The 13,740-nt window shown below is 26.0% G+C and overlaps 1 protein-coding gene across 1 annotated transcript; it reads left to right on the top strand.

Moving 5' to 3' along the window:
* Positions 1-554: 554 nt before the first annotated feature.
* On the top strand, positions 555-9,744 carry LOC135928285 (poly(A) polymerase beta-like). Its single transcript, XM_065464704.1, has 20 exons — positions 555-634; positions 677-841; positions 891-957; positions 999-1,080; positions 1,308-1,417; positions 1,495-1,548; positions 1,703-1,814; positions 2,081-2,170; positions 2,356-2,494; positions 2,747-2,825; positions 3,680-3,800; positions 3,937-4,021; positions 4,712-4,765; positions 4,910-5,125; positions 5,306-5,406; positions 5,938-6,089; positions 6,278-6,430; positions 6,524-6,842; positions 8,679-8,747; positions 9,596-9,744. The coding sequence occupies exons 1-20, from the start codon at positions 627-629 to the stop codon at positions 9,604-9,606; spliced, it is 2,187 nt and encodes a 728-aa protein (XP_065320776.1). The 5' UTR covers positions 555-626; the 3' UTR covers positions 9,607-9,744.
* Positions 9,745-13,740: the final 3,996 nt, after the last annotated feature.

The following is a 13,740-nucleotide window of genomic DNA, read 5'->3' as shown; positions in this document are numbered from 1 at the left end:
AGCAATATTATTCTAGATGAAATATTGAGTTAGCCGTTTTTAGAAATCGGCTCAAAACGAGCCGTTTAACAACATTAATTATTAGGGTTTTTAAAAAATTAATACTCAGCTCATATACAAAAAATATTAAATGGAATTTATTTTATGTTTAATTAATAAATGACTATATTAATTTTTATTTAATTAAGATTGATATATAAAATTTCTAAAAAAATAAAAATAATAATAACCCCCTCCCCCACGATTAGACGCTGATTACTATTTAAAAATATATCTTGGTTTTATCATTTATATAATTGATAAGTAGCTGTATTTAGTCACAGAAATTTGTTAATGTTTTTACGTCTCGTGTTACTCCCTTGTCCAAGTTAGTCACGGCATAATTTAGATAGATAATAAAGATATCTTTCAAAATTATGCTTCATATAAATAAAATATAAAGAAATCCCTCAAAATGTAGATATCTTTTGAAAATATTTATAATAATAAATAGTCTTATATATTTCATGATGAGAATTTCAAAGTTTAAATCTATTTTCGCTATTTTGCGTTAGGTTGTAGTATTGGTGTCCATAACTTTGATTCGTTGGGATTTCTATGTGCCGAGGAAAGTTTAATTTTTATTAATGACAAAGTATAATTAATTTCTTAACTTTAAATATCCATGTAAATTTAGGGAATCTGATAATATGCCTAATCAAAATAGTTGTAAAACTATAGGCATGACCTCAGCACTGAGTATGGCAGTACCTAAAGCTGTTGATTTTGATCTTACTAATAAACTGGAAGAATTGTTAAAATCATTTAATTTATATGAAACAGAATTAGAACTTAATTTAAGGTGCTCTAGATAATTTATATTAGTTTATACTTATTTGTTTTAATCTTAGAATGGATGTTTTAAGAAAATTAAATGCCATATTTACTGAATGGATCAAAGACACTAGTGTCAAAAAAGTATATTATTACATATTACCTAATAATAAATTTGTTATTAGAATATGCCTATAGAAATTGCAGAACAAGTTGGTGGAAAAATATGTACATTTGGTTCATATAGATTAGGAGTTCATACCAAAGGTAATTTATTTTTTATCAATTTTAATTTCAAATTACTTATAATTTAAATATTTACATTATAAGATTTTTTTATATAATGAATTTAACCTATTATGTTTTTGATAAAATATTTGATTAATACAGATTTATATTTATTGTAATTAATATTTTAGTATAATAGATCTGATTTACATATATTACTAAAGCTACAACATTCATTACATTTACTTACTTATATACCCATATAGGTGCTGATATAGATACCTTATGTATAGGACCTAGACACATTGAAAGGAATGAATTTTTTACCTCATTTTTTGAAACATTGAAAAAAAATCCTTCAGTAACTGATATTAGAGTAATCTATTTATTCAACAAATTATTTTAAAATTATTAAAACTTATAATGAATACTAAATTTATTTCATAAAAATAGGCAATAGAAGAAGCCTATGTTCCAGTTATTAAGATGAAATTTGATGGTATAGAGGTATTACATTATTTGTTTTGATTACACATAAATTTAATATTGTTAAATTTGAAATGTTTGTTAAGATTGAATTGTTAGATTTCATAATGATTACTTACCTTATGTAATTTACATATTCGATATCTATATTTATTGAACTTAATTTATTTACTAGCTGGACTTACTCTTTGCCCGTTTAGCCTTAAAAATTGTCCACAAGGATGAAAATATAAGGGATGAGACCCTCCTCAAGAATCTTGACCAAAAATGTGTCAGAAGTCTCAATGGTAATTTTATTCCCCATATATATAATACTTTTGGACTAATTTAAAGTTCCACACATTTTTTAATAATGCACAATACAAGTAAGATATAGATAATTTTTTCCTTTTTTTAAGTTTAATAATTAGGTGGTTTTGTGGTCATTTAAAATTAAAACATAATGAAAACATAAACAAATGTTTATAAATTTGATCTTAGCCCAAATTTTTAACCAGGATTCTAAGATTGATATATTTACTTATTCCTTTATTATATATATATATATATATAGGATCTCGTGTGACAGATGAAATATTGCACCTCATTCCTAATATTGAAAATTTCAGGCTGGCCCTTCGGGCTATCAAAATATGGGCCAAAAGTTTGTATAATTTAACTTAAAAAAAATATAAAGAAATTGAATATTTCTTTTCCTTCTCTTACTAGACTTAGATTTAACTTGTTTCATTCATCCTAAAATCATATACCAATATTTATTATTCTGGAATTACAAATGTACAGACTGATATCTATTTTTTATATACATATACATCATATATATTTAAGATCATGGTGTATATTCTAATGTTCTTGGTTACCTGGGTGGAGTATCTTGGGCTATGCTGGTGGCCAGAATATGCCAGTTGTATCCTAACGCTATTGCTTCCACCTTGGTTCACAGATTTTTCCTTGTATTCTCAAATTGGTAAAATTATATTAATTTTTTTTCTATTCAATACGATTATTAACTACCAATCATCTTGCTGAGTTTCTGAAAAATTGATTTTATTAACTGTAGATGTCCAAGTTACATTACTAAAATTAATAACCAATTTTTGTTAAGTAATAGTGCATACAAATTGAACATTTCAAAACCATTGACCTCTAATTTGAATATTAATTTTTCCACATATTTGCAAAATGTCTTATATTAAATATTATACACTTAAAAAAATAGGGAATGGCCTAAACCAGTTTTGCTTCAGCCTATGAAAGAAGCAAGTCCAGGCCTCAATTTTCCAATATGGGACCCTAGGGTTAGTAAATAATATACTAAATATATCTACTTATTGTCAAATTTTTTGTTTATTATGATACTAGTTTTTGTATATATACGGCAAATCGATTTTGCTAAAACAAATTTCAGATTAAGGATTTGCTCTGCAGCAGACAATATATATCCTCTTAATGTTTTGTCATTGATATTTGTAATTTTTCGATAATCAAATAAGATATTTTTACATAAAAGTGATTTTTGTCTCATTATATTGTTACTTGGCTATCGTAAATATTATTATGACATACACCTGATTTCTCTGAGAAAATTTCATTAAAGAGAATGACTAAAGTAAAAGCTTTTCTTTTAAAGAATAGTAGGCGTTTTGATACACAGTTCCTGCAAAATTTTATTATTATCATTATGCCTTGGATTCATCCAGGGGCGTTCACTAAGCTGAGGAAAACCATCCTCTTCATCATATATTTTATTTTTAAGGATGGGATGCCTGCCAAAGACACTTTACCAGGCATGGGATTAATACGTTTCCATCAGGCATGGTAATGGCTTTTAGGAAATTTAGAGATTATTTTGTCTCCTACTTTTAGGCTCGACGCTCTTTTTAAGGCTTGATTTTTAGATTGGGATCAGATCCATCACAATGTTACAGCTGATAAATTTTTAAAATCGATTATGAGATCAATTTTTCTTTATAAATATTAATTTTATCTTTAATTCTATTCATGATATTAAGAATTATTGTTTTTAAAGAAAAATTGATCTCACTTAGATTTTTAAAATCGCTCAGCTGTTAAATCATGTTGGATCGGATCCCACTATTTGCATTTTTTGTAAGCTACCTTAAATATTACAAATTTCCTAAAATATCTCTAGATAAATGCTGGAGACCGTTACCACCTTATGCCAATCATAACCCCCGTCTATCCTTACCAAAATTCTACTTTTAACGTTTCCCTATCAACTCGCACAATCATTGAAGAAGAATTTAAATCTGGTAAAATGAATGAAATAATTCGGAAAAAAAATAAAACGAAAGTTGTTAGAAAGGGAAAGAATAGAATTTAAAAAAATGAATAAAGGAGAATAGGATTTGTTGAATAAATTATAAATACACCTTTTAATGTTTTAAGGTTTAGCCATTGTAGAAGAGATTGTCAGAGGCACTAAAACTTGGGCTGATCTATTCGAAGCTCCAAACTTTTTCCAGAAATATAAGTTTTATATATTATCATATTTACAAAATAAATAATAGTGTAAAGTTTTTATCATAAATTTTCTAAAAAATATTACCAAAAATTTTAAATTTTAAATGTAATTATAGATTTAAAAAATATTACCCATCCTTTTCAATTTCATCATGAAAAACTTTTAAAACTATATGTTTTTAAAAACTTGAATGGCAAACACACGTTTAATGAAGGTTAATTTAAAATTTATTTTCGACGTTTCCTTTAAAATAATACCATTATTTGTATAATTTTATACCCTTGATAATAATATAATTATTATAATCCTTAAAATGTGGATGATAATTTTGCCAGTCAAATACAACTATGACGCGCATAAAAAAATAAAACATTTATAAAATGCACAACTTTTAAAACTATTAAATTAGAAATTTAAATACTGACCCAAAAACGATTTAATTTTTTTTCTCATAAATCCTTAGATTGTTTTAATTAAGCTTATATTTTTCCAAGAAAAAATATATTAAAAAGAATACGTTTTAAAGATTTTAAATAATCTTCTATTTTTTATAAGGCATATTAATTTTTTTAATACTCTATCCATTTAAAAATTTATGAAAAACTTTATACTTAATAATCAAGTGAATAATTCATAAAAATATATCATATATGATAATAAATATTCATTCATACACATATACATCTATTTCGAAAATAGGCATTATATCATTTTGATCGCCAAATCACCAAACAAAGAAATGCAACTGGAATGGTAATAATAAAATTTATATTAATTTTTTTGCTTTTATTTTATTTATTTTATTTTCCTTCATTTTATTTTTTTTAAAATTATCGAACCCTGATGCTCTTAATTATAGACCCGTTTTATTTTAATAAAATATGTATTCGACTCAAGGGTTGGTCTGATTGAATCCAAGATCCGAACCCTGATAACTGCTCTGGAAAGCAATCATCTCCTTAAACTGGCTCACATAAACCCTAACAATTACGAAACTCCAAACGAATTGACGCCCTCTTATGCCACTGAGAGTATCATAGAAAATAGCGATCACTATCAAGACAAAAGAGAAATAGATAACGACCATAACGACATAGAGACCGATAAAAATGAGTTTAAAAGTTTTTCATGATTAAAATTTTTTTAAATAAGTAATTATCCAACTATTCTAATGAGACTGAATGTTCATCAAATATTTTTTTAATCTTCGTGATATCTTGTCAAATTAGTAAATTATTTTTAGAAAAAATGCTTATCTTCACTATTTTTTAAATGCGATTCAATTTTGCTTAGGAGCCTTGTTCAAACTATGTGGTTTATAGGCCTATTGTTCCACAAGGTAGAAAACGTTAACATCGACATCACCGAAAATATTCAGTTCTTCACTGACACAGGTTTGTAAAATAAAATTTTCAAGGTCGGGATAATTATATATTACCAATAATGTTATTAAACGGCTCGATTCCGATTTTTAAAAACGTCTAACTTAATACTTTAACTGGAAAAATATTATGCAAGCCTAAAGATTTTGGTCATAGCAGAAAGATTGGACTTCGATTAGCGAAATCTCGAAGCTTAGCCAATATTTATCTTGTAGAATATTGAGTGAGCCATTTTTAAAAATCAGCTCAAATGAATTGCATCATTTCTCATAGACACTATATTACAGAGTCATTTTATACTTGGAGGGATTTTTTAAAATATATTAACTGACCAATCATGCTTAATTTAAATCGAAAAAAAAATTGTTTTTCTCCAACCCTGGATTATCTTTTGTTCTTATTTACCACTGAAAATATGTCAAGATGTAAGAAAAACCTCACCTTATTAATAAAAACTACATATTAATTAGAAAAGGAGAAATAAATGAAAATATTTATTTAAAAAATTTTTTTTATTTTATTTTAATTTTTTTTATGCCACAGTTATGTGGCAAGCAGTAACCCACAACGTTTACAAAGAAGGTATGAGCCTGGAAACCAAATACCTTAAACGCAAACAACTAGTTCAATACATACCTTCGGATATCATCAACAAAGGCAAAAGCCATTCGAGATATTCTAGTACTATCGATAAGGTTCGTATAATGTAACAGCACAAAAATCTTCCCTTTAAAAAAGGACTACTAGAACTCCAGGTCCAGTATGGTCTAATGCTACTTTGGGAACCAACTGGACTTGGTTATGTGGTTCAAATAAAGACGACAAAAATTAGAAGGATTTAAATATGATATATTTTTTTTTCTTAATAACGTCAACTTGGTAGGACATTAACAAACAACCACCGAACAACTCGGTCATCCTAGAAGATAGTAATTCGACTCCCTTCATCACAAAAACTGCCAATGGTGACACCGAATCCACGATTCCCAGCTTAAATAATTTAGACGTGGGAGGCGGTGGATTTTCCTTTGTGGAGGTAAAGGGGAATTATAAATACTATTTTTTAATATTTAAGATTTTTTTTATAAGTTAAAAAACAAATACATTTAAATTATATTTAAAAAATCAGAATAATTCAGATCTCCTGCCAAAAATAGACCCGGTTGAATCGATAGAAATCGATAAAATTCCTGATAATTTCCCTAATCTCGAAACTACCCCTCTCCAAAATCTTTCTCCAAAAATGTTAAATGATTGTAGCGATTTGTCAGGCCCAAAAAATATTTTCTTACAGGAAGGAATCGACTCCCACGATGAAAAAAGCGTTACACCCATAAAAGAAACCTTTGATAACGCCGCTCAAGATGCAAATCATTGTATTTTATCCAAAGAATGTAATAGTTTGCCTTTGGAGGAAGATAACAAAGGTCGTTCACCACTCTATTCAGGTTTCAAAAAAAATAAGATAAGAAAGAAAAGAAAAGAAAATATAAAGGAATGAAAGAACAAAATTATAAAATTTATTGTATTGATATTTTTTTCTATATTTTGAACTATTTTAAAAAAAAAATGTTCATTGTATTTTTATTAATAAGGTTAGTTTTTTCTGACATTTATCAATTTGGTTTCTTAGTATCTTTTCGGTGGTATAATGTAACAGGTTAGGGATAAATCTATATTTTTTGCTAAAAATATTCTTCTGAATAATATTTTTGTGAACGGGGCTCTCTATGATTCATTTTCTTTAAAATTTCCAAGAGAAATTGTAATAATTTTCTTAAAAATAAATACTACCCTTCTTAAATAAATGGAAATCTGAGTTATGAAAAATGATTTCGATTTTAATGCAACAATCAATGAATACATACATTGCTATAAAATTTTTTTTTAAAGGTTTAGTAATTAGATTTGATTTGGTTCCAGTTTTAAAATCTGTTTATAAGCAATAATTAAACACTCTAAAATGAGTTACAATTTTTCCGATTTCCCCTCAATTCTAAAATTAGTTTCGAATCCTTAAAATTTTAAGAGAGGCCTGCCTCCTATATTTGTTCCTGCTTGGCTTCTTCTTCTCTGCTATATTTGTCATTTAATCTCGATTTAATTTTTTTCCTTGCTTAGCTTAGATGCCAGAATTCCTGGTCTTAGAAATCTCGATAATTAAAATATCAACATTTTCGGTATTTTGTACCACTGAGAAACTTAAAATCTAAGTTTTTTTAATAAAAACTATATTTTGTATATTTATAATTTTTGAACAATTTGGTTATTTGGAAAAATAAAAAAAACGTACTTTATTACTGCAACATTATTAATTAATTATATAATAAATTAAGTTCGGCCACACACAGGGAGTATGAAGGTTAATTTATTATTTGTGTTTAGCTTTGTGTACATAACTTCCTCTAATCAGTGTCATGACAAGTATCCTTTGCCCATAATATGGTAGCGCCTCCTCTAACGTTGATTATCAAATTTGTCATTGGGTACAAAAAAATTTTCTTTTAGATAAGGGTCACACGTAAAATACTTAAAAACGAGGTGAAACTGACAGATTTGAGAATATTGGTTTGACCTCCAAAATTATCTGTATTTTTAATTATATAAAATCACTTTTAAGTCACCAAATTTCGAAGAATATTATTTCCTGTAATTTGAGTTAGACCTACTACCACAATTTCTTACTATGCCATGCAATATAGGTATATATTAATTTAAAGATTATTTATAATAATTAGCGCAAGATTTTTGAGAATCTTAAAATAAAATAATTACTTACCTTTAAAACTCAAATTTTTGAATGTTTTACCATTGAATTACTACGCCTAAGATTTTTTTAAAATAGAAATTTTGATTATTGCTCGTAACTCCACATTTCTCTTAATATTTTTTTAATATATTTTAAAACTCCAAAATTTTTATATTTGTAATTTATTTAATAACTGTTTAAAATATCGAAGCTTAATATATATACATTTGAGTGAGATGTACCACTTTTAAAATGGGGATAAGCTGTGCCACATCCGAATCACTCTCTTCATCCACCTTGCCACTCACTCGAGGGTTAAAATTGATATTTTATGCTTCAAATAATTTTTGAACATGCACTATATAGAGGGATTTAAATATCCATCTTTGTCACACCAATTTACTTATTTTCTTGTAGTACCTCCACAAGAAGAATATTATGTCTATTTATATCAATAATATGAAATATACCTATATTTAGAAAACAAAACTTGTATTTTATTTTGAATTTTTTTTCTTCAAATAAACTTATATAGATGACGATCAAAATAGGGGCGTTCTTAAAAGGCCTCATTCACCCGAAAAAGATAGCCGCATGCCAAAAAGTTATTTATATTTTTAATTATGCCTGATTTTTAAGTCTAGTTTAATAACATACAGCCAGGTATTTCTGGAGATGACTGGAAGAAATTGCCCATAATTAATGTACTGGCTTGTATCAGTTTAGATTGATTTTTAGGAATTATTTTGATTATAAGAAATTTATAAATTAAATATTATAAATTGGACAGGTTAATATCGGTGATTGACGGGTGTCAACTTTATATATCGGTAAAATTGGATCGACCTCTAAAAATTTGTATCGTTACACCCTTTCCCGATTATTAATTATAACTTATCTTGCAATTTTCAAAGTTCACATAGAATTATTAAAAAAAAGGATACATCTATAATAATTAAATCACCATATCATTTTTTCAGTAAGGAAATATATTAATACACTTACGATATCGATATCAGCCTATTTGTAATTTAATTGATACCAATGAAAAAAAAACTTGTTACGGAAAGTGGACAATTTTAAGCATTTAGGCTATGTCCTAGGTCGTCTTAATACTTAAGCCGGCTATTTAGCCGTCTTTTAAGTATCGGCTAAATAGCCACGAAGCAAAAGAAAAAAACACGAAAAATACCAATGCCACCAAATACTTAAAATGAACATAAATAGAATGTTCTCGATCAAATACTTTTTAGCCTAAAAAATCAATTAAGTATTCAAATTAAGCCGACCTGGGACACAGCTTTACCCTTTTTTTGTACATTTTGGACAAATTAAATTATATCGATCAGACTAGTATAAGATTTGACAAAAAATTTGAATAAGAAAGGACAAGGAATAAAAAATTATAATATATGTATATTTAATAATATATATTTTTTTTTATTGATGCAGCTACCTCCTGAGGTATATTTATGAAAAAAAAATTATTGTCGATTTTACAGATTTATCCATAAATTTTTATATTTGTAAATAGATTATAAATATTTCCTTCTACAGGTTCCCTATTTTATTATGTAAATAAATCATTTCGTTTTTATATATCTCTCAAAGAATGAATAAAAAAAATAAAATTATGAGAAAAACGTTCGGCGTCTTATTTGATCAATAATTAATATCTCGTGATTACATTAGTAAATTATGTTTTATTTAGAAAAATCTTTTACTTATTCGGAACTACATATCTACATATACCTCGGTCGAGTAGTGCAGAGTGTCCAAGATAAAAGTTTTCATGGCCTGAGCAATGGAGGTTTAAAATCTTTATGGGCTGAGCAACTTTTATTAATTTTTCTGGGCTAAGCCAGAAAAAGGGTAAGAGGTCGGATTGGGCCACTCTCTGCTTACCTCAAAACCTGATTGCTATGTCTAAATATGTTAGAATCAGGGATGGACATAATTACATTGTAATTATTTCTTAATTACACAATACAAAATTTTTGTATTTGATTAATAAGCTAATTCTTTTTCTTAAACGCTAATTATCAGTTACAAGTAATCGTGATTTTTTAGAGTAATTATAATTACATAATTACAATTCCTTTTATAATAAAATTAAAAATGTAATTAGGATTTGTTTAAACTCATAATAACTAGAAACTATATTAATTAGATATAATATTTTATTCTTTAGCACATTTTTTTTATGCTGGAAAGATATAAAGGTTTTACTCGTTCAATATAAAGTACAATACCAAATGAGCCTCGGCCAACTCATTTTCAAAAAATAATTTTAATATTAAATTTGAATTTTTTTGGGATAAAAAATAAGATCTAACAGCTAAATAATTTTTATATAGTCTTTTGAAAGCCGGTATTAATGATATAGAAGTTTGGACCATTCAGTATTTTGAGAATTCATAATTTTATTTAAAACATTTATGGATCTTCTAAATTGGACATAACATTTCATAGAAATTATTGCTATGTTTATTGATAATGAAGCATCCCTTTTTCTTCCTGCATTGTGAATTGTAAGGCATAGGCAACCAATAAGGATAAACTTCTAAAAATTCATCGAACACGGAGAAAGCAAAGAATAGTGAGTCTAAGCTTTTGCAGAGCCTTGAAAATTCTATCCTTTCACTATTAAATGTAAAGTCTTTTGTGCCGATAACTAAAATGTGAATTTTGGGAAAAGGTAAAATATATGATTTTTTGAAACACCTTTCTTTAACAAAATAGCGGACATTATAGGATGTGATGTTTTAGTATTTCCATTATTTGCTGCATCAGTTAATAGAGAAATGGATGATTTTTCTTCAAGTCCTCTAAGATTTGTTTCTTAGTTTCAGGACTTAGGGTATTTTGATACTATTTGTGATTTTGTTCTTTGTTAAGGCGATTGAAGTATTATGACATAAATTAGTATGGTTGAATATTGTTAGATGTTTTCTCATTTTTAAATTGGATATATATTTTTGCCTTGTTGAATGTTATTTTACATAATGGGCTCCTCCCTGGCTGATATTAAATTATTGTATTGCATATTATTCAAATTGTTGCATTTAAACTTATATCCTTTTTTTTCTCCGACCTATATAGCATTTTATATATATTTATTGTTAAAAATTATATAAAATACTTAACATCACATTCACATAAGAATCATTTTCATCATCAAAATTAGAAGTATTTATATGATTTATCATAACTATTTGTTCTAAAATTATAAGATATTAAATATTATTTTTATATTTTAAATTAGAAAGTTTTGTGGATCAAAAAAAATAAAAACAAGATTCCGTTTTAAATGTATGATTGAATTAAAGGAAAAAATTGTAGCCTAAGTTCATGATTAAGCTATTTATATTTATAATTATTTAATAAAATATATAAAAAAAATCGGCAGAGTATTTTTTAAAGAAATTTGGAGAATTTTTTAAGCCAAATAGAAGACGTAAATTAATAGACGGAGTGTTTTGATATAAAATATAAAATGGAAAATCGGTTACGACAAAATTTGGTCAATTTCCTTTTTGCAGCTATTTTTTTCTTAAACTCCGTTTATCAATATAAACAAGGTTGTGTGTGTAATTAATCAAAACGAAATTATTGTCCAATTCAAGGTTTTCTGTTAAGCCTTTTTTAAAATATAATAATAAAAAATCAAAGGTAATATGGGTCAAATGTTATGACAAAATAAGAATATAATATTATATCTTAAAAAACTAAAATCTTTACCAAAAATATAAATTATATGAATAATATAGAAATAGATTTGAGATGATAGGGAATTTAAAAAAAGCTCAAAAAATATATAATTTTTTTTTGTATGATAACTTAATTTTCAATAAAATATAATGAGGTTGAGGATTGAATTCCAAAAAATTGAATACATAAGTAAATATAATACTAATAACTAATGTTAATAATTATCAGAGACCCGAATTTTTTAAATATATTACATATTTTTAATTTTCATACACGACTTGGCTCAGGTAAAAAAATTTCAGCCTTGGGGTATTTAATAAATATAAGGCCCGGGGGTATATTTAAAAAAAATACAACCCAGCACATGTACGGGCGGGCCTGCAAGTCTCTGATAATTATTATTTAAAAAATATATTAGCAGTATAAATAAATTGTTTTCCTTTTATAAAGATATTTTTATGAACTCTCCCTTTCACCTCTTTTGTTAAATAACAAAAAAAAAATTCCCCCAAAATATCTTATTTTATGATAATTTATTTTTATCCAAAATATCTTATTTTATGATAATTTATTTTTATCCAAATATCTTATTTTATATGAATTTATTAAAACAAAATTTAATAAATTAATTGCTACCCTTTTAAAAATGTTTTTTAAAAAAAAATAAACTTTCCCTTTTTATTTAATAACAAAATATTTTTTATCAAATATCTTATTTTATAATAATTTATTAAAATAACAAGTATTATTAAATTTAAAAAAAATATATATTAAATGCAACACAGGTAAACCCAATTGATTTATCTAACTTTTGAAATAAGGTTTTTTTTTCCATAGACAAAATTGTTAAATTATTTTTTTTAAAAAAGGGGATGGGAATTTTAAATAGATACAATATTAATAAATTTGAGAAAGTGGAAAAGTTATAAAATGATAGATATGGTAAAAAGAAATGAATAATTTTTCCAAACTAAACTGTATTATCACCAACTTCGAAGCTAAATAATGTATTTTGCATTATAAATCAATAAAATAAATTTCAGATTTTCTGAGTTTATGTGAAGTCCTGTGAATCCTTAAAAAGGATCTAAATTTATTATGCCGCAACTGAATTTGTCTTTAGAAAAGTGAAATTAGGCTTCACTTGCTAGGTGCTTTGGTTGCTAAAGTACCTCCCCTCTTTTCAAAATTAGAACCAATTTTAATGGATTAGCATATTATTTTTTAAAAAAAATAGAACCAAATTTTTAAATAATCATAACTCACTTAACTAAATACATTAGTATTTTATTTAAATAGCTGTCTGACGAAATTTTAGGACTTAAAATAAATATTATTTTCATTGTGGCATTAGATCATTTCATTATTATAATTTTCTTCCTTTCGCTTTAAGCAAAAAAATTTTTTTTTTATCCAGTATTTGATCATTCACTTCAAAATTGGATTGTATATTTAATTTAATTCCTAACCTTGACATCAATAAAGGGTTTAGGGTAGGGGGTGGGGTGGTTAGAGTTTTATTTATGAAGTAAGACCAATTAAATAAATATGGACTTAAAAATTCTGACGAATATTTAAGTTTTAATTATCTGCTATTTATTAAGATGCCGAAGTTAACCTCAGGAGGTAAGGGTACCTCTTAGGCACTTAAATAATCCGTATCCATTTTATAATTGAATTAAGTTAGTTACCAGACAGCGAAAAATCAAAAATATTATAATGTATAAATAGTTCAAATATTATTTTATTAGATGATCACACAGCATAGCATAATGAAACAAATCACATGGACTAAATTAAAGTTGTTTAAATTCAATATACATTCATTTTTGCACTGATTTTTAAGAATACAAGCGTTTTTCTTATTTTCAATAATTTAATGTTCA

This window comes from Gordionus sp. m RMFG-2023, chromosome 4 (genome assembly GCF_954871325.1).
Source record: "Gordionus sp. m RMFG-2023 chromosome 4, tfGorSpeb1-WG-v2, whole genome shotgun sequence".
NCBI classification, from domain to species: Eukaryota; Metazoa; Nematomorpha; class Gordioida; order Chordodea; family Parachordodidae; genus Gordionus; species Gordionus sp. m RMFG-2023.
This window is presented reverse-complemented; position numbering and strand designations above follow the sequence as displayed.

Bases quoted from the DNA above. Each gene is read 5' to 3' on its own strand.
- LOC135928285 (XM_065464704.1), top strand. The intron at 4,022-4,711 runs GTTTTATATATT...TTTCGAAAATAG, and splicing joins AACTTTTTCCAGAAATATAA to GCATTATATCATTTTGATCG. The intron at 4,766-4,909 runs GTAATAATAAAA...ATTCGACTCAAG, and splicing joins AAAGAAATGCAACTGGAATG to GGTTGGTCTGATTGAATCCA.